This window comes from Eucalyptus grandis, chromosome 8, assembly GCF_016545825.1.
Source record: "Eucalyptus grandis isolate ANBG69807.140 chromosome 8, ASM1654582v1, whole genome shotgun sequence".
Classification (NCBI taxonomy): domain Eukaryota; kingdom Viridiplantae; phylum Streptophyta; class Magnoliopsida; order Myrtales; family Myrtaceae; genus Eucalyptus; species Eucalyptus grandis.
In genome coordinates this window covers 32,748,262-32,769,943 of record NC_052619.1, presented here as the reverse complement: position 1 = coordinate 32,769,943, position 21,682 = coordinate 32,748,262, and the positions used below count along the sequence as shown (strand labels likewise).

Below are 21,682 nucleotides of genomic sequence, written 5' to 3'. Positions count from 1 at the left end.
TAAACCGTTGATAAACTCGTTTAATTGCTATTTAGATAACGCAAAATGTTAGCAACTTACGAATGTCAAATACAAGAGTAGACTATTAACTTTATTTAGCAATTTATAAGTCAATAAAACAAATTTGGAGGTGAAAATAGTAATTTACTAGTGAAATTAGTAACTTACTAATGTAGATCCGCCTATCATCGCTGGAGTAAGCAATATATGAACATTCAACTTGAATGTGTGTCGCGACCTAATTTTTTCGGGTTTGAACCACCTAGGGTTTGGCTAATGGATTGTTAAGCCTAGACTTAACTCGGGCTCTCCCAAGCCCACACCAATTCGCGACTTAGGTTTGAATTGTTAACATGCAATTTTTTTAATTAGGAGTCGCCACTAATCTATTTTTGGTGGGTCGATTAGAAACCCAAGTAAAGTAATGGGAGAATTATTTTACTTCTACGAATCGAGAGATTATGGGTACGGGGACTTGGTTACACTAGATTTCTCTAATGCCCTTTCGGTACCATTCTTTTAATTTTGAAAAATGTTTGGCAAGGAGTTTGGATTGATTTTAAACTAATTCCCTAACATGTGAGGTGTTCATGCAAAAGCGCAAACCACCAATTTAACACTCAAGTAAAGCAGAAAATAAATTGCAGGACTTACCTCAAAGCAACGAAAGCATCTGCAATGTTAAATTAAAATCCACATCAACAACCCTAGATATGGTTTCTAATTAACACGCAATTTTTATTTTGTTTTCACTTAATTAATGAGAATCATGCTTTATGCAATGCATGCCACTAATTTAACATGAAATGATATGACATGGCAACATGACTTAGCTATATGACCTAAGCAATATGACATAACTAAGCATGTAGTCTATCATAAGCATGAGATGATTTATTCTAAATAATTTTTTTGTATTTTCTATGAGATTCGAAATTAAAGAAATGCAACATTTAAACATGCAATCTAAATTAATCTAATGACCTAATTCTAATGACAGGCAATTTCTAATTAAATGCATCTAACAAAAATCACTAAATGACGTGCATTGTATGAAACTAATTCTATATGACGTGCACATGATTTTTATTTTCCTAATAAGCATGCAATCTATTTAGGAGAAATTATCTAAACCTATAATATGCAATCTTAGCATGCAATGACGTGCAAAGAATGCCCTAATTCTACATGACATATGCATAATGACATTTTTTGTGTTTTTCCTTTTTCCTTTTTTTAAATTTCGAAATTAATAATTGTCAAATAATTAAACATGCAATCCAAATTAAAAAAAAACTAGCAACCTAAATTAATTGATTTGATTTTTTTATTTTTGAAAATTCGAAATAAAATTCCTATTATGAACATGCAAACCCTAAAACTACATTTTTTGATTTTTTTAAAGAAAACTAATTTAAGTAACATCACAGCAAATCAAGCCATATTGATTTCCAAATCAACGAACCATATCTCGCGCATGAGATCGGGTTGGCCAATTTCACATAAATCACGAATCGGATCTCGAGCGGGAGATCGGATTGGCAATTTTTTTAAAGTAATTGCGAGTCGGATTTCGAGCTTGAAAATCGGATCGACAATCACTAGTTGCAATTTCATATCATGGAATTTCAATTTCACATTAAAGGAATAATTACACTAAAAGATAAAATAAAATAGCAAAAATAATAAAACAAAAATAAGATAAAGAAAATACCTAAATTTTCTTTTGTTTTTCTTTTTTTTTTCTAAAAAAGAAAAAGAAAACAAAGCCGTGGCCGGTCCGGCGAGGGGGATCACCGGCTAGGGTTCCGCGAGGCTCCGGAGCGGCGTGTCGGCGGCGAGGCGGCGGGGAGCGTCGCGGGTCTGCTCGGCCGGAGGCGAAGCGGAGGCGGCGTCGGGCGGCACGGGCTGCGTCGCGGGGGCTGCGTCGGGGCGCTCGGATCACGGGCTTCGGCCGGCGGGGCGCTGCGGGGACGGCGGGAGGCCTCGGTGGCTGCGATGAGGAGCTCCGGCGTCTGGATCGGGCTGTTGGGCGCGGCGTCCAGTGAGAGAACCGGATCGGGGGCGAGCGTCGCGGCGAGGAGCAAGGGCAACAGCGTCGGATGTGGGTCTTCAACGAGGCTCGGCACCGGTGAAAGGGAAGCCTCGAGCCGGGTTCGGGCCTTCGTCGTCGGGGACCTCGGATTTGCGGGCGGAGGGACTCCGGCGGGATCTCGGCTCACCCGCGGCTCTAGGTCACCGGTGGCTTGGGATCGACGGCGGAGACAGATCTGAGAGGAGGGTTGCAACGGCAGGGATTGGCGCGGCGTCAGGGGCTTCCCCTGCAGGCGTGCACGGGCGAGGTGAGGCGGAGGCGGCGGGTCGCGGGCCGGAGCGAGCGGCGTGTCGTCGAGGCTCCGGGGCTCAGCGTCGGGCGGCGCAGTCGTCGGGGCTCGCGGCTCGAGCGCTCGCGGACGGAGATCGACGACGGCGACGGCGGGGTTCGACGGCGACAGGGCGGCGAGGCCCCCTGCGGGGAAGATGAACGATCGCGCAAGGGGGCTTTTCTTTTCTTTTTCTCTTTTTTTCTACTTTTCCTCTCTCCACTCACTTTTTCACCCTTTGCTTTTTTACCGACGGAAAGGACCCCCTTCTCTCGTGCTTTTCTCTCTGAATTTGTTCCCCTTCGATATGACCGAATGTCTCAAATGCGTGGCCTCCTTTTTTTCAACTTTGTCCGTACGCGGTGCCTTTTATAAGCCAAAAATTGGATCTTCGTGGTATATTTTACTTTCTAATTTTGCTCATGCAAAATACCACCGAATATATCGTTGCACCCCGCGTAATATTACATTTTGTATTTATCAAATATCCCATCCAAAATTTTCCTTTTTGCTTGAAAATATATCATTTTGTGTATATTGCCTAAATGTGTGAAGAATCGAACGGAATATGTGAAAAAATGTTGCACTCGCCGTTGGTCCAATAAAATAAACAAAAATGTTCCTAAACTATATGCCATGTGATTTTATTTTTCAGGGATAAAATTAACCCCTAATTTTAAATGTCTAAATGGGTCGCCAAAATTTAGGTGTCAACAGCTGCCCCTCTTTGAAGGTGAGCTCGTAGAGGTTGCCTTCAAAGACAAATTGAGACCTAAATTTTGACCATGCACATGCAGTGAATGATTTTTTGTTGGAACGTGAATTCCATTTTTTAATGCAATTTATATGATGCATGGAAATGCTAATGCAAATGATAGGTGAACCTACCCGGGATAACTTACCTTCGAGGAGGATAAAGTAATTCGAGATAGTGAGTGTTACCCGTCCGGACCCGTACCATTCTACGGTCGCCTAGTATGGCGAAAGGAGCTGCTTTCTCGGGACCCGTACCATTCTACGGTCGCCCAATACGGCAGAAAAGTTTTATAAAGAACTGCTTTCCCAGGACCCGTACCATTCTACGGTCGCCCAGTATGGCAGAAAGGAGCTGCTTTCTCAGGACTCGTACCATTCTACGGTCGCCCAATACGGCAGAAAGGTTTTGTAAAGAACTGCTTTCCCAAGACCCGTACCATTCTACGGTCGCCCAAGACGGCGAAAGGTTTTGTCTAGGACCCGTACCACTCTACGGTCGCCTAAACGGGGATTCACTTTCCAGGACCCGTACCATTCTACGGTCGCTTGAATAAGGAATAAATGTTGTCTAGGACCCGTACCATTCTACGGTCGCCTAGATTGAGGTTTTGCTTGGCTAGGACCCGAACCATTCTTCGGTCGCCCAACCTTGCCACAGAAATCATCCGACCAGGACCCGAACCATTCTTCGGTCGCCTTAATCAGATTGAATCTGGAAGAAAAATCTTTAGGGGACAACTCAATCGAGTGTCGGTATGCTTAAAAGGGAATACCTGTGCAATGACAAATATTCAAGGTATGGATAGAGATATACTTACCTGGTAACATCTCCGATCTTCAGGGACACGTCTCCTGCAAAACATGGTCGTAGGAGAGGCAACATGCATTTGTAAACATGCATCAATATAATGGAGGTTTATGATGATTTCCATTAATCTTGCATCACCTAATTTCCATTGGGAAGTATTTCAAAAGAAAATTCCAATCTGAACACATGAGTGTCATGGATGTGTCAAATGAGGGATCATTTGGTCTCGAAAGGACTTTTTCTCTCATTCTCATTAAAATGGCGATTTCATCCGACCTTTGATGCGGGATTTTGTCAATCACTCTATCTCACCATCGTCATGCCCAAACTAGGTCCGAGCAATCTCGCAAGTGGTACGATCTTACCAATCCGAGAGGTCTTTAACAAGGACCGTAATGTGGGCTTGGTCAACGGCTTAACAAAAGGACTCTTTGAGTCAAGGCTATTGAAAGAACAACTCTTTAATCATCTCCGGGTTTACAAGTCAAGAACCCTGCAAAATGAGAAAGAAATAATCTTGCTCGCACTTCTTCGAGCGATGCTTAAAACATGTGAACCTCTATGTTAACTCAAGTGCCCTAATCTGAAGAGACTTTGTAAGGGACGTAACATAGGTTAGGTTCATGGGTTGAGAAATGAAAGGATCATCAGGCTCAAAATGTGTGTAAATGGTGAGAGTTGGTGATCATCTTGGCATTGCCACCAGTTTTCTTTTTCATCATCGGGGATTGTCTTCATGAAATGCCCCATTGATTGTAAAAACTCAACTTTTGAGTTCTTTGAGTATTGCTCCATTGGAGATACAATCTTTTTACAACAGATAGTCTTTATCTTGACTCTCTTTTTTTCATCTATGGGCATCATCTACCTTGCTTTTATCAAGCACACTGTTTTTTCATGCCCCTAGTTCTTGTTCATTTTTCTTCACTTTTTTTCATGGGCATTGGCCTTGCTTTTACCAGGCACACTGCTTTTCATGCCCCTTAATTCTATTTTGATTTCTATGCATGTGTCAAGCAATTACACTTTGAATGACATTCAAACTTTCAAAGGTCTTCATATGTCTCTTGCCTTGCCCCAGTGTGGGGGATGATCACCAACTGGGTTTAAAGAAATAAAATTGCAGGCTCAAATGGGCTATGCAAAGGATATAAGTGTATGGGATAGAGAAAGAAATGCTCTTCATCATCCTAAGGCACTTAAATTAACACATGAGTTCAATGTAATAGCATGACTTGAAGATTGATGCAAGTGAGAGCAAGAAAATTTCAATTCATTTTCCTCACCTCATGATGCCATTTGATCTCTTAGTTGCCCCGATGTGGGGTGATTCTTGACAGGGGTAATTTGAAAAGAATATCCATAAGTGTATGGGCTCAAAAGGGTTAAGCAACGGATCACCTGTAGTGTTTAGGATAGAGAAATGAATTGCCTCTCATCATTTCGGTTATCGTACCTTTTGCGAGAGAACTCTTTACCTTGCGGATATGGAACTTTTTACACTCATCTCACAAGTGTATAAGTAGGGGACTGTGTATAGGATAAGGCTTGCCTTTCATCATACTGACACGTCTCATTTAGCATTCTTAAACATTAATGTCACTCCATTGAGTTGTCTATCTTGATAAATCTCCACATGAAATTGGTGAGCTAAATGAAAATTTTCTTCTCAAAAGAGTTCAGCAACTTTAAGCATGAAAAGCTTTTGTGGCTTCAAACAAACAGTTTACCATACTAAAAAAATTCTCTTATAAGTATGAAAACATGATTGCAAGCATTCATTCAATGAAATGTCCCACGAAGGGACTGTCTCAATGGATGTCCTTGGATTGAAAATCCGCTTTTTGATTTGATGAATACTTCGTTCTTGCTTTTGCCCCTGTACAAGAGAACGTGCATGAATAGGATACTATGCAACTCAAAGTAAATTCAAATTGCACAACCATTTTGGCTTGGATCGAGATTTTGTCTCAGTCATGTCACTACTAGAATTTGTAGCGCCCCCAATTAAGTCATCTCTTTCATCAAAGATGGATGATTCTCTTTTAACTTGCCCTCATTTAATGAGCGAGAATGAAAATTCCGTCAAGCATGGAAATGGAACACACTTTGTTTGGCCCTTCAAGATGGATATTTAAAGTAGTATCGAGATGTGGCCGACATTAACTCTTTAGAAACTTGTTGAGTAACAATTGAACCAATTGCAACTTGATGTGCCTTTTCAGATGCTTTCTTATCGGGTCAAGAAAGTAATGCTCACTGAAACATGAAGTAAATGAGTCAGAAAATTAAACAAGGCTAATCTAATGCATTCTTTTTTGGAAATGTCTTGAAAAATGATCTTTTTTTTTTTTTTGGTTCTTTTGGATTTTTTTATGAGGAAGCATGAAGAAGCCCGGTCCTCGAATTCTCCTTGGATGATATTTTCTTTTCATTGTTGGATATCGTCACCGGGCTGGTTTGGTGTACCTCATCATGCCCTCAAAATAAAACTTGTAATTTTATTGATATTCATCAATCAATTACATTTATTGAATGGAAATGCAATTTTCAAGCCCTAAAAAGAAAGCGAAAAGGAAGAAATCAAAAACAAGCCCTAGAAAGCGATAAAAATTCCCGCGCCAGGAATGTAAGAAAGCAGTAAATGAGTTACTCTTGTGGGCTAGAGCCCATCTTCTCCCGAGGTCCTTCGTCAATGGCCCCTATGAAGACATCATCGAAGAGACTAGAGATTCCTTCAATGCATTTTCGGGGTTTCGATCTCCGGGTGTCGGATCATCCATGCCACCCCATCCATCTCGGGACAATGTCGCGGGATCAATATAGAAACCGGGAGGAGCCGAATACTTCACCGGATAGTCGAATTTTCCGCTTGGCTGCCCTGTGGTATCTATTACTTCGCTTCATCCCGTGCATCATTATGGGAGGACCAGGGAATGTCTCGCGAATGTTTGGGAGTATTGGGTTTTGCCTTTCTTGCCTCGTGGTCGGGTGGCGGGTTTCGCCTTTCCCGTCTTCGTCCTCCGAACTTTCCCCAACTTTTCGATGGTACCTAATCCAAGCGGACGGGACCTCCGAGGGGCTTCAATGGGGTTTCGAATCCACGACCATTTCTTCCAAGGCCACCGCCAGAATAAAACCATTCCCAACCATCATCCTTCCTACCATTAGAGTAGCATTTGAAACTTCGGGAGTTGGTGGTGGTGAGTCTCGAGAAGCATGAATAGTGGATACCAACTCAAATGAGTGGTAGCTCGATTCGAACTCAAAGTCGGCTCTACATAGGGGATAGCTGTCTCATGATAAATTCGGTGATCTTCTTCGCCATAGACAAGACTAGCTTCCCTTTGATTACGAATTTCACAGCTTGATGTAGACTTGATGGTACCGCCCCCAGCATGAATCCAAGGACGACCCAAAGAGGAAATTAAAAGCACGTGGGATATCCATTACCGGAAAGGAACATTGAAAACCACCGGCCCTATTTGCACATCGAGGTGAATCTCCCCAAGCACCTCCTTCTTTGTACCATCAAAAGCTCGGACGAAGTCTTTGCATGTATCTGACGGGTCCACCTTAAGGCGATGAAGAGTGGCCAGTGGACATATGTTTAGGCGGACCCATTATCAATGAGTACTCGAGACACATGAGAAGCCTTATGCTTGATACATACATAGAGTGCCTTGTTATGCCCCCTACCCTCAAGAGGGAATTCCTCATCGAAAAGGCAATCATGTCCTTAAGAAGGATCGATCCCACAAAGTCTTCCAACTTGTCCGCTCGACCGTTTCAGGTACACGAATTTCACTTAACACCTTCATTAGAGACTTTTGATGCACGGGGATGTAAGCGGGAGTTCAAGCAAAGAAATCATGCGGGCATCTTTCGTAACTGTTCGACCACTTTGTACTCGCTTGCTTTGATCACGGCCAGAAACTCCTTAACCTCTTCATCGGTGACAGGTTTTGCGGGTTGAGTATTAGTTTGAGAATAAGTCCGACCAGACCTTGTAACGAGGTCAACATCTAGGTCATAGGACCAAGGGACCGCCTTATTGTTGACATATTCATACGGTTGAGGCATTTCAATCATTATCTCATCGTCGATGCATCTTCAAGTGGGGGCATGTCCACGAGTGAAGGATCAACTTCCTCTGATCGCATTGAGCGCCGCTTGCTCCTCCTCCCAATCAATAATGATGGGGAAATAGTGGAAACTATAGAGTTATGGTCGGCATAAACGATGATTCCGTCATCCACCATCCTGGTGACTCTTTCCTTCATCAGTGAAAGAGGAACATCCTCCTGATCTGGATAATATCCAGCTCTTACCAAGCCATTGTAAGCATCTGCCACATGTACCTTCGAGTTCTTGATTCGACGAACTTCGGGCTCTAGGATAGCATTGACCGTACCTTCATGCTCCGGTAACGGATTTTTCTTGACGTTTGGCCGAGCAATGCAGAAATGAAAAGGCCTTTGTGTCCAAGAGGTTTTGGATCTTGTGTTTCAAGGTGAAACATTCATCGCCTGAATGTCCCAATTCACCGCTATGATAGTCGCACTTCTTCGTCGAGTCGTAACTACGAATGCTTTCGCGGTTAGGGCGCTTTGGTTCGCTAGTAAGCAATCCTTTCTTTCTTAGAATTGCCAACACTTGGGATGGAGATCTAGGGAGAGGAGAGAACTGCCTTCTTGCTTGGGCAAATGATTGACGGCCGGTAGTTTGCCGTTGCTTTGGATTCATCGGATAGCCAGGTGCGATTGGCATTTTCTGGCTATAAGCCATATTTACGTCTACAGCAGTCTCCTTCTCTTTCTTGGCGAGAGAATCTTCTACTCGATGGTTCAATAAACCATCCTTCCCTTATTCCCATCTCGATTTGTTCCCCCACGAAATAAGCTGATTGAAGCTTTCAACGTACGTGCTTTGGCCATCCGAATACGAAACTCAGATGGGAGAGTTTTGATAAATAACTTCATCAGCTCCTTGTCAGTAGGCTCGGGGGTGATTTGAGCTGCCAGATTTCGCCATCTCACGGCATACTCTTTGAATGACTCGCTCCTCTTTTTCTCCATCCTCTCGAGATCCTCTCGGGAAGGTGCAATATCCATGTTGAACTTGTATTGTTTGAGAAATGCGTCAGCCACTTCATTCCAGGTGTCGAGTAGGTTCACATTCTTCATGACATACCAATTTAGTGCAGGCCCACAAACTTGCATGGAATGATTGGATCATGAGAGGCTCGTTTTTGACATATTGAGCCATACGCACATGGTACATCGAAGATGAGCTTTTGGGCGGAAGTACCATCGTATTTCTCAAAATCCGGCATTTTGAATTTCTTTGGCATCTTGACTTTCTCGTACACGGACAAGTCGAACGGGAGTGAACTCTGTGACTCCTGCAGTTGTTTCAACTTTTCTTCCATTTTAGCAAAGCGTTCATCCTGCTCCGTCTTAGGGATGTTGACAAGCTTAGCCTTTTCCACATTGATCGAGAATGGATCATCTTCCAGTCCGGGCATGTCATCGTCAATCGTTTGAACCTTGTTTGCTTGCTTTGGGATAACCACTTCGGAAGAGCGAGTGCAGCTGTTGGATTTGCTGGAGGAATTGGAGTTGATCCGTCACAAGTTGTAAAGAGGCGAGTACTTGTTGGAGTTGAGTCTCCACAGGCGGAGACACGATCACGCATTTCGGTTTGTTCAGCCATTCTCGCTCTTAATCGCGTGATGATGGGCGAACGTGACGGATCCGTTATCACCTAAATTTTCTTTCACTTCTCTTTTTCTTTTCCTTTTTCCTGAAAAAGAAAAAGAAAAAGAATAAAATAAAATAAAGCTGGTGGGTCCGGCGAGGGGAAGCCTCCGGCTAGGGTTCCGGCGAGGGCGTGACGGCGGCGCGGCACCAGGGGCTTCGGCGCGGGTCGTCGGGACAGCTCGCAGGTCGTCGGGCGGAAGAGGACCGCGGGCCTGGCTGGGTGCGGGCGTCGCGGCGGCACGGCGGTGTCGGGACAGAGCACCGGAGCTTCGGACTGCAGTGGAGAGATCCGACGTCGGATCGCGGATCCGCCGCGGCGAGGTGGGACGAACGACGGCTGCTTCGGGTCCGTCGCGGGCGGGCGGCGGGACTCCGTGCGCAGTCGGTGGCAAGGCGCTGCTCACGGGGCCGACGGACGCGGTGGAGGCGGATCGGTGGTGGTGCGGCCGCGGCGGAGATGCGGAGGTAGCCGGTGGAGGCGGTGCCGGCGCGGTCGACGACGTTGGCACACGGCGCCGCGCGGGCAGGGGCAACCCGGCGAGGAAGATGAACAAAGGGCGTCCCCTTTTTTTTTTTTTTTCTCTTTTTCTCACGTCACTCCTTGTCTCGTACTCTCTCTCTCTTTGTTTCCCTTCCTGCGAGACATGACTTTTCTTTTCTTTTTTTTCTGACTTTTTTTCTCTTCAAGACAAAACCAAAGACAAACGGAAGAAAGCAATTTTTTTCTTGATTTTCTTTCGAATCCCCGCTCACCGCACCCCAAGAACTCCTCACGTAATTGCTCTTCAAAAATTTCGAAAATCCCCCCTTGTCCGTACGTGTGCAACGCCTTTTATAGGGAAAATTTTAGATCTTTGAAGCAAATTTTATTTCCAATTTCACTCGTGCATAATTTTCTGAATATATCATTGCACTACATGTGATATTCTCTTTTGTATTTTCACATATTCTATCCAAAAAATTCCCTTTTTGCACGAAATACACCTCGAAAGGTATATTACCCAAATATGTGAAAAATCCTAATGCAATATAACACAAAATAAAATTTCCCTAAACTATATGCCATGTGATTTTTTTTATTTTATAGCAAAAATTAACCCTAAAAATTTAGGTGTCAACAGCTGCCCCTCTTTGAAGGTGAGCTCACGAGGTTGCCTTAAAAGACAAATTGAGACCTAAATTTTGGTCATGCTCATGTGAGGTGTCGCCAAGCTGTCGCGACCTAATTTTTTCGGGTTTGAACCACCTAGGGTTTGGCTAATGGATTGTTAAGCCTAGACTTAACTCGGGCTCTCCCAAGCCCACACCAATTCGCGACTTAGGTTTGAATTGTTAACATGCAATTTTTTTTAATTAGGAGTCGCCACTAATCTATTTTTGGTGGGTCGATTAGAAACCCAAGTAAAGTAATGGGAGAATTATTTTACTTCTACGAATCGAGAGATTATGGGTACGGGGACTTGGTTACACTAGATTTCTCTAATGCCCTTTCGGTACCATTCTTTTAATTTTGAAAAATGTTTGGCAAGGAGTTTGGATTGATTTTAAACTAATTCCCTAACATGTGAGGTGTTCATGCAGGTGCGCAAACCACCAATTTAACACTCAAGTAAAGCAGAAAATAAATTGCAGGACTTACCTCAAAGCAACGAAAGCATACGCAATGTTAAATTAAAATCCACATCAACAACCCTAGATATGGTTTCTAATTAACACGCAATTTTTATTTTGTTTTCACTTAATTAATGAGAATCATGCTTTATGCAATGCATGCCACTAATTTAACATGAAATGATATGACATGGCAACATGACTTAGCTATATGACCTAAGCAATATGACATAACTAAGCATGTAGTCTATCATAAGCATGAGATGATTTATTCTAAATAATTTTTTTTGTATTTTCTATGAGATTCGAAATTAAAGAAATGCAACATTTAAACATGCAATCTAAATTAATCTAATGACCTAATTCTAATGACAGGCAATTTCTAATTAAATGCATCTAACAAAAATCACTAAATGACGTGCATTGTATGAAACTAATTCTATATGACGTGCACATGATTTTTATTTTCCTAATAAGCATGCAATCTATTTAGGAGAAATTATCTAAACCTATAATATGCAATCTTAGCATGCAATGACGTGCAAAGAATGCCCTAATTCTACATGACATATGCATAATGACATTTTTTGTGTTTTTCCTTTTTCCCTTTTTTAAATTTCGAAATTAATAATTGTCAAATAATTAAACATGCAATCCAAATTAAAAAAAAAAAAAACTAGCAACCTAAATTAATTGATTTGATTTTTTTATTTTTGAAAATTCGAAATAAAATTCCTATTATGAACATGCAAACCCTAAAACTACATTTTTTGATTTTTTTTTAAAGAAAACTAATTTAAGTAACATCACAGCAAATCAAGCCATATTGATTTCCAAATCAACGAACCATATCTCGCGCATGAGATCGGGTTGGCCAATTTCACATAAATCACGAATCGGATCTCGAGCGGGAGATCGGATTGGCAATTTTTTAAAGTAATTGCGAGTCGGATTTCGAGCTTGAAAATCGGACCGACAATCACTAGTTGCAATTTCATATCATGGAATTTCAATTTCACATTAAAGGAATAATTACACTAAAAGATAAAATAAAATAGCAAAAATAATAAAACAAAAATAAGATAAAGAAAATACCTAAATTTTCTTTTGTTTTTCTCTTTTTTTTTTCTAAAAAAAGAAAAAAAAGAAAACAAAGCCGTGGCCGGGTCCGGCGAGGGGGATCACCGGCTAGGGTTCCGCGAGGCTCGGAGCGGCGTGTCGGGCGAGGGCGGCGAGGGGAGCGTCGCGGTGCGCGGCCGGGAGGCGAAGCGGAGGCGGCGTCGGGCGGCACGGGCTGCGTCGCGGGGGCTGCGCTCGGGGCGCTCGGATCACGGGCTTCGGCCCGGCGGGCGGGCAGGACGGGGGAGGCCTCTCGGTGGCTGCGATGAGGAGCTCCGGCGTGGATCCCGGATCGGCTGTTGGGCGCGGCGTCCGTGAGAGAACCGGATCGGGGCGAGCGTCGCGGCGAGGAGCAAGGGCAGCGTCGATGTGGGTCTTCAACGAGGCTCGGCACCGGTGAAAGGGAAGCCTCGAGCTGGGTTCGGGCCTTGTCGTCGGGGACCTCGGATTTGCAGGCGGAGGGACTCCGGCGGGGCTGGATCTCGGCTCGCCGCGGCTCTAGGTCACCGGTGGCTTGGGATCTGACGGCGGAGACAGATCTGTAGAGGAGGTTGCAACGGCAGGGGATTGGCGCGGCGTCCGGGCTTCCCTGTTGCACACGGGCGAGGTGAGGCGGAGGCGGCGGGTCGCGGGCCGGGAGCAGCGGCGGCGTGTCGTCGAGGCTCCGGGGCTCGGCGTCGGGCGGCGCAGTCGTCGGGGCTCGCGGCTCGAGCGCTCGCGGACGGAGATCGGCGACGGCGACGGGGCGGGGTTCGACGGCGACGGGGCGGCGAGCCCCCTCTCTCGGGGAAGATGAACAGATCGCGCAAGGGCTTTTCTTTTCTTTTTTCTCTTTTTTTCTACTTTTCCTCTCTCCACTCACTTTTTCACCCTTTGCTTTTTTTTTTTACCGACGGAAAGGACCCCCTTCTCTCGTGCTTTTCTCTCTGAATTTGTTCCCCTTCGATATGACCGAATGTCTCAAATGCGTGGCCTCCTTTTTCAACTTTGTCCGTACGCGGTGCCTTTTATAAGCCAAAAATTGGATCTTCGTGGTATATTTTACTTTCTAATTTTGCTCATGCAAAATACCACCGAATATATCGTTGCACCGCGTAATATTACATTTTGTATTTATCAAATATCCCATCCAAAATTTTCCTTTTTGCTTGAAAATATATCATTTTGTGTATATTGCCTAAATGTGTGAAGAATCTGAACGGAATATGTGAAAAATGTTGCACTCGCCGTTGGTCCAATAAAATAAACAAAAATGTTCCTAAACTATATGCCATGTGATTTTATTTTTTCAGGGATAAAATTAACCCCTAATTTTTAAATGTCTAAATGGGTCGCCAAAATTTAGGTGTCAACAATGTGAATAACCAATTTATATAGAAATTTACCTCTAAAAATAATGGAGACTTAGGAAAGTCAATCTTATACAGGTATGAACTAGGCCCCAATTTACCTACTCCATTCATAGCCAGTGCATGTGTCCGATGTGGACTTGGGTAGACTAAAACTAGATTAGAGCCAATGCCATTCTTTTAACAGCCTCGAGACAACTCGTGAACGCAGGACAGATCAATTCAACAGCCAACCTAGTGCCATGAGAGACTATAAATGAAATTAAATTAGGTGTAAAAATCAACCAAATCAAGCTCAACATAGTAAAGCTGCAGTCATTCACGTTAAGTCAAAGCAAATCATACTATATCAATTTATCAAACTAACGTGGAATTTAGATAATTCATCAGCCATACATGATACATCTTAAAACTCATCATGCATCCTCTTCTCAATAAACCTTGAGGAACATAAGAGCTTAATTTTTCTAACATATCAACTAAGAAAACTACTTTTAAATTTCTTACTCTTCCAATATCAATCTCTACCCTTAGCAAAGTAATCGTGCTGGTCATGAAATTATTTGGCACAGAATATCCAAAGTCCTAATTAAAAGAAAGGTAATTTTTGTAGTAGTTATGTTATAGGGTGTAAACATATGAAACAACAAGTCAATCGGAATAGAGAAATTTCAAAATTCAAATGAAAAATCAGTTGGAGTACATCCCATGCGATGATAGATTGATTGTACTTCATTCATTGAGCGATCAATACATGAACTACTTTCTCCTTAACGTAACCAAAGAATACATCTAGTTTCATGCACAAAGCAAAATGCCTACGTCTTGCCAAACATTGATACTCAGCACAAGCACTAGATATTCGCATCATGTCTCCTTGCTTTATATTGTGATCCCCTTTGATTTTGTGTGTTTCACAGGCCTGTGTTCCTTCAGATAGTTAAGAAGGTTGTTGAGATAACGTTCTTGGACATTCTTGTCCCCAAATATAGGCCTCATCTCCTTTGCTTTCTCTCGGTAAACCCTACCCTTCTCTTCCACCATCACCAGCCTTAGCGACTCGGCCACGGACTGCCTCGTGACCGACCCATCCGACTCATTCCTTGGTATCGGATGCCCAATCTGTCTCTCCTCCAAGAGCCTCGCATTTAGTGCTTGATCTGCCAAGAATGTGAAAAGTATTAGGGCTCTCTCGAAGCTTAGCGCCTCCACCACTGAACTCCACCCGGCATGAGTCAAGAACCCGCCCACTGAATCGTGCGCGAGTATTTTGAGCTGGGGTACACAGCTATCCCAAACCACGCCACGCCCTCTGACTCGCTCCTCAAAACCGTCTGGCAACACGACAGACTCGGTGTCGGCCGAGCCAAGTCGAGTCTTGAGTACCCAGAAAAACGGTAACCCGGAAAGCTCTAGCCCTAGGGCGATCTCAGTCAATTCGATTTGGCCTGGTTTGGCCTCGCTCCCATATGCCACATATACCACGGTACCTTTCTTCTGCGAATCTAGCCATTCCTTGATTGACCGCCATGAGTCAATTTCGCCTCGCGTCTCGAGATCGCGTGGGGGAAGTAGCCCGATAGGGAAGATTGGTTTGGTGTGGATATCCTTGAGGAGGCTCAACCATTCGGGTTCGACCTCATAGCTGCTTCTAAGTGCTATTATGTCACAGCTTTCTAGGCCTGCCCCAAAGCGATATAAGTCTGTGACGCCCGACGCATTGCCTGTAACCGCATCGAAAATCTTCTTGATCTCGAAGTGGCGGAATGCGACGCTTGTCGGGAACAGAACCCAATTGGGGCGCTTCGTGAAATCCTCCGGAGTTTTCCGGTAGTCTCCCCCCTTTAAAGCCCATGCTGGCCCAAGGAAGCCCAAGAAGGCACCAGTCATAATACTGAAGAAAACACTCCTTATACCGAGCCTAGAAGCGATCGGGCCGGCCCAATACGGGGCGAAATCGTACATGATCCAATCGGGATCCGAAGATTCGAGGAACCGGGCCACGGGTTCTTGGAGCATGTCGTAAGCCTTCTTGAGGTGCTGGATCTTGTTGTCTATGTAGCACAGACACTCTCTGAAAGCTTTCGTGTCATGTCCGACACTCCGACACGCTCTGACACATCTCGACACGCTCCGACAAGCGGACAACGAGTATCGAAAAATTCGATACGTGGTCAACTCTTTCCGACACGTTCTGACACTCGAGTCCAGAATTCCGACACGCACGGGGTCAATTTTAAAAATTTCTAATACTTGTGGGGTCAAAATATAAATATACACAAAAGAAGTTATAAAAGAAGTAATAAAAATGCTATAAATATACATGCACGGGTCAATTTTTTTTTCAGTTTTATTTTTTTTAGAATTGTTTTAGTTTTTTAAAAAGTCTTTTACTATGAAAGAAGTAATAAAAAATGCTATGTATGATAAATAAATAAATTTAAAAATCATTTCAGCATTTTTTTTAAACAATGTTTCTTTCCTCTAAGTTTTATGTATTATTGTAACAAATTAAAATAATGAATGATATTATTTAATATTTTTCGTGTAAATTAATTCTAGGCCATTTTTATTATTATTTATTTATGTATTTATATATAAAAATATATTTAATATATAACGTGTCGGAACGTGTCGAAATTTTCTATTTTTAAGAAATGACGTGTCGGCGTGTCGTGTCGTGTTTCATGTGTTCATATCGGTGCTACATAGCTTGTTTTAGGGCAGGTCACTGGTGGCTTCGGCGCCTTGCAGCAAGTGTTTGACGGTGGGTAAGGGGAGCTTCACGAAGCTGATGAGAGGAGTGAGGTCTGGAGAGGGTTTCGGGAGGCGATCTATGTTTTTTGGAGCCGATAGGAACGATATCCGGTGACCCTTTCCGGCCATCAACTTGGCTAGCTCCAAGTATGGTATCATGTGGCCAAAGGCCAACCACAGAAGCATCGCTACGTGGAGATTGTCGTGTGGATCGGCCATCGCACTATAGAACAAAATGCGTGGGGAGCTCCACCAAAGCTTGGATCGCTCTAGCGGGGCATTTATAAGTGGGCGAGCGTACAAGACCGTGACGTCATGCAAATAGAGCATGAGTAGTGAAACTTTCCTCATCCATGACGTCTGCGGGTCCGGTTGCTAGATCTTTCTTACCGACAACATTATATGGAAATCTCATTGGGCCAGTGTTCGCCACGTAGTTCCTCCCTCAACCAGATCTTCAGGAGTATTTCTTAGTCATCTCGTCCTCATTCCACCATGAAATTCCGGGATCTGACCGATTGTCCATCTCTTGTCCCTCCTCCCCGTTTCGTCTTATCCATCGACCATCAGACGATTGACTGTGACCTGACGTGGGTCGTTCGCGTGAGGAACGTCGAGGGATGGAGCACAATAACAAGTTTAGAAGATAGATTCATGACACATTTGTCTTTTTATTTTTCAAAAAAAGATAAAATTAATTTCAGTGGACGATGCTCCAAAGAAGAAATCGTATTTCATGGGGAATGATTATGTTTCTATAAACTTCTGACGAGTGGAAAATTTTTCCCTTTTCGATTTACTCATTTGATGAAATATGTGCTATCATAGGACAATAAATATAATTTTTGAGACGATTTTTTTTAACAGGCGATTTCCTTCTTTTTTTTAAACAGGCTATTTTTTTAGAGCAAGAGCATGCTACGTGACTCATTCTCGCCTGAATTTTGTCCTATTAAATATCATATAAGCATTGGAATACCTTAATTTGCATGTCATGCTTAGATATTATGAAAATATTTTAAATGCAATTAGTGTTTGATTTGTCCGTTAACATAATGCCATATTGAGGAGTATTTTTTTTTCCAGTACTTATATCACCAGCAAGTGCGTATTAAAAAGGTCAGGAAGTACCGGAAGGATCAGACACTCTTGCTAACACATAAATTTTTTATTTGAATGGAAATTGAAGTGTAAAACAATGGAGTGGATCAAATCTATTATTAGTCTTTGACGCGAAAACAAAATATCTATTACCAATTTTTGAACAATCAGTTGTCAGTCAAGCCATCAATCTAGCTGGATCTGCTAGAAAATAAGTGCCCCAGCAATTTTCCATAATCGATCCAATTTTGATCGAGCAAATTTATTTATTGATGAGTCCACCAAATCAAATCAATCACGCCAAAAAATTTATGTGACCTACACTTGGTTCCATTGAAAATACAATTTCTCTTGCAATTTCAATATCGTGGATGATTATGTTTATCATATAACATGGGGACTAAGTCTATGCAAAACTTTCTTGCTTGAACTCAATGTCCATGTTCCCTTTTCTTCCACTATTCTCGATGTATTAAATGAATTTAGCGTACTCACCTCGACAACTACAACCTAATCGCATACCACATCTAGGTTGTCGTGATGAGAAGAGAACGATTTGACAAACGAATGATGTAACACGACATGATCAATTAACTCTAACGTTACGTCACTTTTACAAATTGCATATGCACAGACTTTCATCTTCTTCTTTACTTCTTCTTCTTCTTTCTTTTTTTGAATTCTTTCGACACTTTTTAATTTTTCGGAGTTTCTAATTGCTCTAAAGCAATAGGAAGATGATACTGACTTCACATCACACCATTATGATCAGATTAAATAGACTAGGTAAGCTAGTTAAATTGAGAACTGGTCATTAATATGCCTCTGTAGCCAGTCCTAATGGCATTTGCTACGGTTTAAATTTCCCGCAAAGGCCGGTGTTGATGAGTCACTTAATAGTAAACTGTAAATTTCCAAGAAACTCTCAGATTTCTAAAGATAGGTTTTGTCACCACTAGAAAATAAATCGTCCATACACGATAGATCGAATCCAATCCGGACATCATATACCCAAATCACCCACTCGGATAAAAAAACGGTAAAAGACTCATAATTATATAATCTTATACAAGTATGAATTAGGCCTATTTTCCACTCCAATCTGAGCCTATGCATGTGTCCAAGGCCAACTTGGAACGACTCAGCATAGATCAAAACATCCGATGTCACTCTCTTAATAGTCTTCGAACAACTCATGTATATCGAGAGATCAGTTCAACAGCCAACTTAGTGTCATGAGAGACTGTCACAGAGATTCAATCAGGTGTAAATACAAATCAATTAGAGCTTAAGATAGTAAAGTCGCATTCATTCATTGCAAGTCTGTTAAGGTGCGTTTGTTTGTGTTTCTGTTCAAAAATTGTTCCGGAAAACAAAAATAGAAAAAACTATTTCTGTTGCAGGGAACAATTTTTTATCAGAAAGACGCGTTTGGTAAACTTATTATGGGAATAAAAAATGAATAGAAACACGTTTGGTATATTTATATTATTTTTGTTTCTTTTAATGTTTTAATATTTTTATATTTGATATTTTATTTTTTTTTGTTTCTTTTAATGTTTTAATATTTTTAAATATTTTTCCTTTTTTTCCTTTCTTTTTTTTTTTTTTTTTTCTTCTTTTGACCGGTCGCCGGCCATGCCGAGGCCGGCGATCGGCCGACGGCCATGCCGAGGCTGGGCAAACCGGCCGACGGGGCCGGCAGCCTTGCCCAGCCACGGCGAGGCTCACCGGCCCCGACGAGGCCGAGCCTCCCCGGCGCGGCGAGGCCGAGCCTCGCCGGGCCGGCGACGCTCCGGCGAGGTCGCCGGCCTCGGCCAAAGAAAAAGAAGAAGAAAAGATGAAGAAAAGAAAGAGAAGAAAAGAAATGAGAGAGAAAATTATTCTTCAAAGTGTTTCTGAAACAAAAAAACAATTTTTTTTTGTTTCTTATTTCCATTCCAATTTTGTTCCGGGAACAAAAAAACAGATTTTGAACAAAAACGCAAATAAATGCGTTTCTGTTCTTTTTTTGTTCCCGGGAACAAAAAAACAAAATTTTATTCATAAACAAGAAAAAAGAACATAAAACATGCACGCCCTTAGTTTCTGGTGTTAGTATATGGAATAAACGTTGATATTAAAGTGTGCGCACGTGTGTTTGTAGCTTTTTCTGGTTGATTTCTTGTGAACACATGAACGAGCATCCAAGCCTACTTATAGGCTCCGGTTAGATTTTCTTCTTGTTTTTATCCTTGGCCACAATCTTCAACCACCACGCATTAGTCTAGAAGCTTGTAGAGTCTACTAGGCTTTTCTAGAAAAATCGTTCAAAACTTCAACAAAGTCAAAGTGCACCGTAGTCTAACGCTTAATCAAACTACGATGGGATATAGCTAATTTAATTTTAATATATCAACGAAGGTATTTTTGTTCTAGTTTAAGAAAAGTACTTTTCGCTTAATCTAAAGTCGGAAATTCAGGTCTATACATTGTGTCCCTTTCAATAATAATGAGGTGTGGTACTCACTAGTTCGAGTAATGTATCTATTTCTCTATGAAAATTTAGCTTCATCATTATTGTCAGCAAATCTAATGCATAAACACATGAAGGACAATGTGCAGTTATGTCACAGACAGGACATGACGACATGGTCCAAGAGTCAAGTATATAATCTTGCGACTAACAAGTTATTAGAAAATTGCAAATTAATTAAAAAAAAAATGTGAAAGCGGTACATCTTACTACCCCAGAAATATATAAACCTAGAACTGAAGTTGGAAAAAGTTCAAGCTCAAGAAAGGTTAAAAAACAAAAGAAAGCAATACTTTTTGTATTCTCGTACTCTTGGTTATTCTTAACTTCACCAACACGACTCAGCGTTATAGTCATTTGCAGAAAGATGGATTCCACATTCACCCTAATAGGACATAAAGAATACGACCATAATTTTGTTTTTGCTTTAAAAACAGTGACAATTTAAACTTCTATCCCTGACCGTTGTCTTTTCCTTGACTTCACGCTCACTCTTCGAAGTCGCTGGTCACCCTCGCTTGCTTGCATGTCGTCTCTGTCTCACTTGGTTACTCGACCATCGTCATCTTCTTTCACTCGCTCGACCGGCGATAGAAATAATTAGGGCATGTGGTCGAAGGGAAGAATTAGGGCTTGGTGCTTAAAGGAAAGAAATTGGGGCTTCGTGCCCGAGGGAGGAATCTTGCATAAGGGAAAAGGTGAGTGTTTTGTCCACATTGAAACAAACCTATTGCTTGCTGAAATGAATTTGAGCCACTTGTGCGGCTTCCGCTCTCCATTGCAAAATATAGCTCTTAATTTCGGGGTTTCTGAATTGGGGTTTGAAAATTTTTAGGGAACTAGCTTGATTTGTTTGAATTAGGTTTCTATTTGAGCATAATATTTATACAACATTGTTTAGGGCTATTAATGCTAACTAGGCACGTTGATCAAGGAAATTGATAAAATATTCAGATTTCCAGAATCTTGAATTGAAGTTAACATTTAAGTGATTTTTATTAAATAATATTTAAATGATTTGACGAAAAGTTTTGACACCAAAGTTAGTATTGTACAAAAATTATAACACTTCCCTAATTTATGTCATACTCCAAGCATGTTTCATAATGTCCAAAACTTTCCTTGAAATTTAACTTATAATGTGTCCCAAACTTTCCTTTTTTGGTTGCGGTGTTTGCTGCAAGAGCCATTGCATCCTTTTGTAGTTACAATACTGAAACACTTGCATCTTCTTTCAAGTCTTTTATATATTTCTTTAACAATGGCCCATATGTCTTGATCCATCAAAATGGTCCAATAGTCATAGCTGTTCCCATCAAAAGTAGAGATGGATAGTTTTTGTGAGGCAACGTTGGCCATAATTTTAGTATTAGAAATTGTACTTGCATGACTTTAGTAGAAGTCGGTTAGGACAAATGCCCAATGCCAACTGAACAAGAGAAGTCCAAATCATCAACTTGATTTGGGGCTTAGGGTTCAAAAGGAGACGAGTGTTAATTTCGTTCAGAGAGGGAGACAACGTTGAGCTTGGAGGTTAGGTC

General features: G+C 42.0%; 2 protein-coding genes and 1 pseudogene across 3 annotated transcripts in view; all 3 read right to left on the bottom strand.

The window, feature by feature from the left end:
* Nucleotides 1-21,682, bottom strand: part of LOC104414106 (pentatricopeptide repeat-containing protein At5g65560) — a 58,009-nt gene that overhangs the window by 10,615 nt on the left and 25,712 nt on the right. The gene's annotated exons all lie outside the window — the stretch shown is intronic.
* Nucleotides 1,794-3,947, bottom strand: LOC120287173 (classical arabinogalactan protein 9-like). Its single transcript, XM_039299878.1, has 2 exons — nucleotides 3,938-3,947; nucleotides 1,794-2,509 (listed from the first exon to the last, which is right to left on the bottom strand). Exons 1-2 carry the CDS (start codon nucleotides 3,945-3,947, stop codon nucleotides 1,794-1,796), a joined length of 726 nt encoding a protein of 241 aa, XP_039155812.1.
* LOC104414109 lies at nucleotides 14,566-16,751 on the bottom strand (annotated as a pseudogene).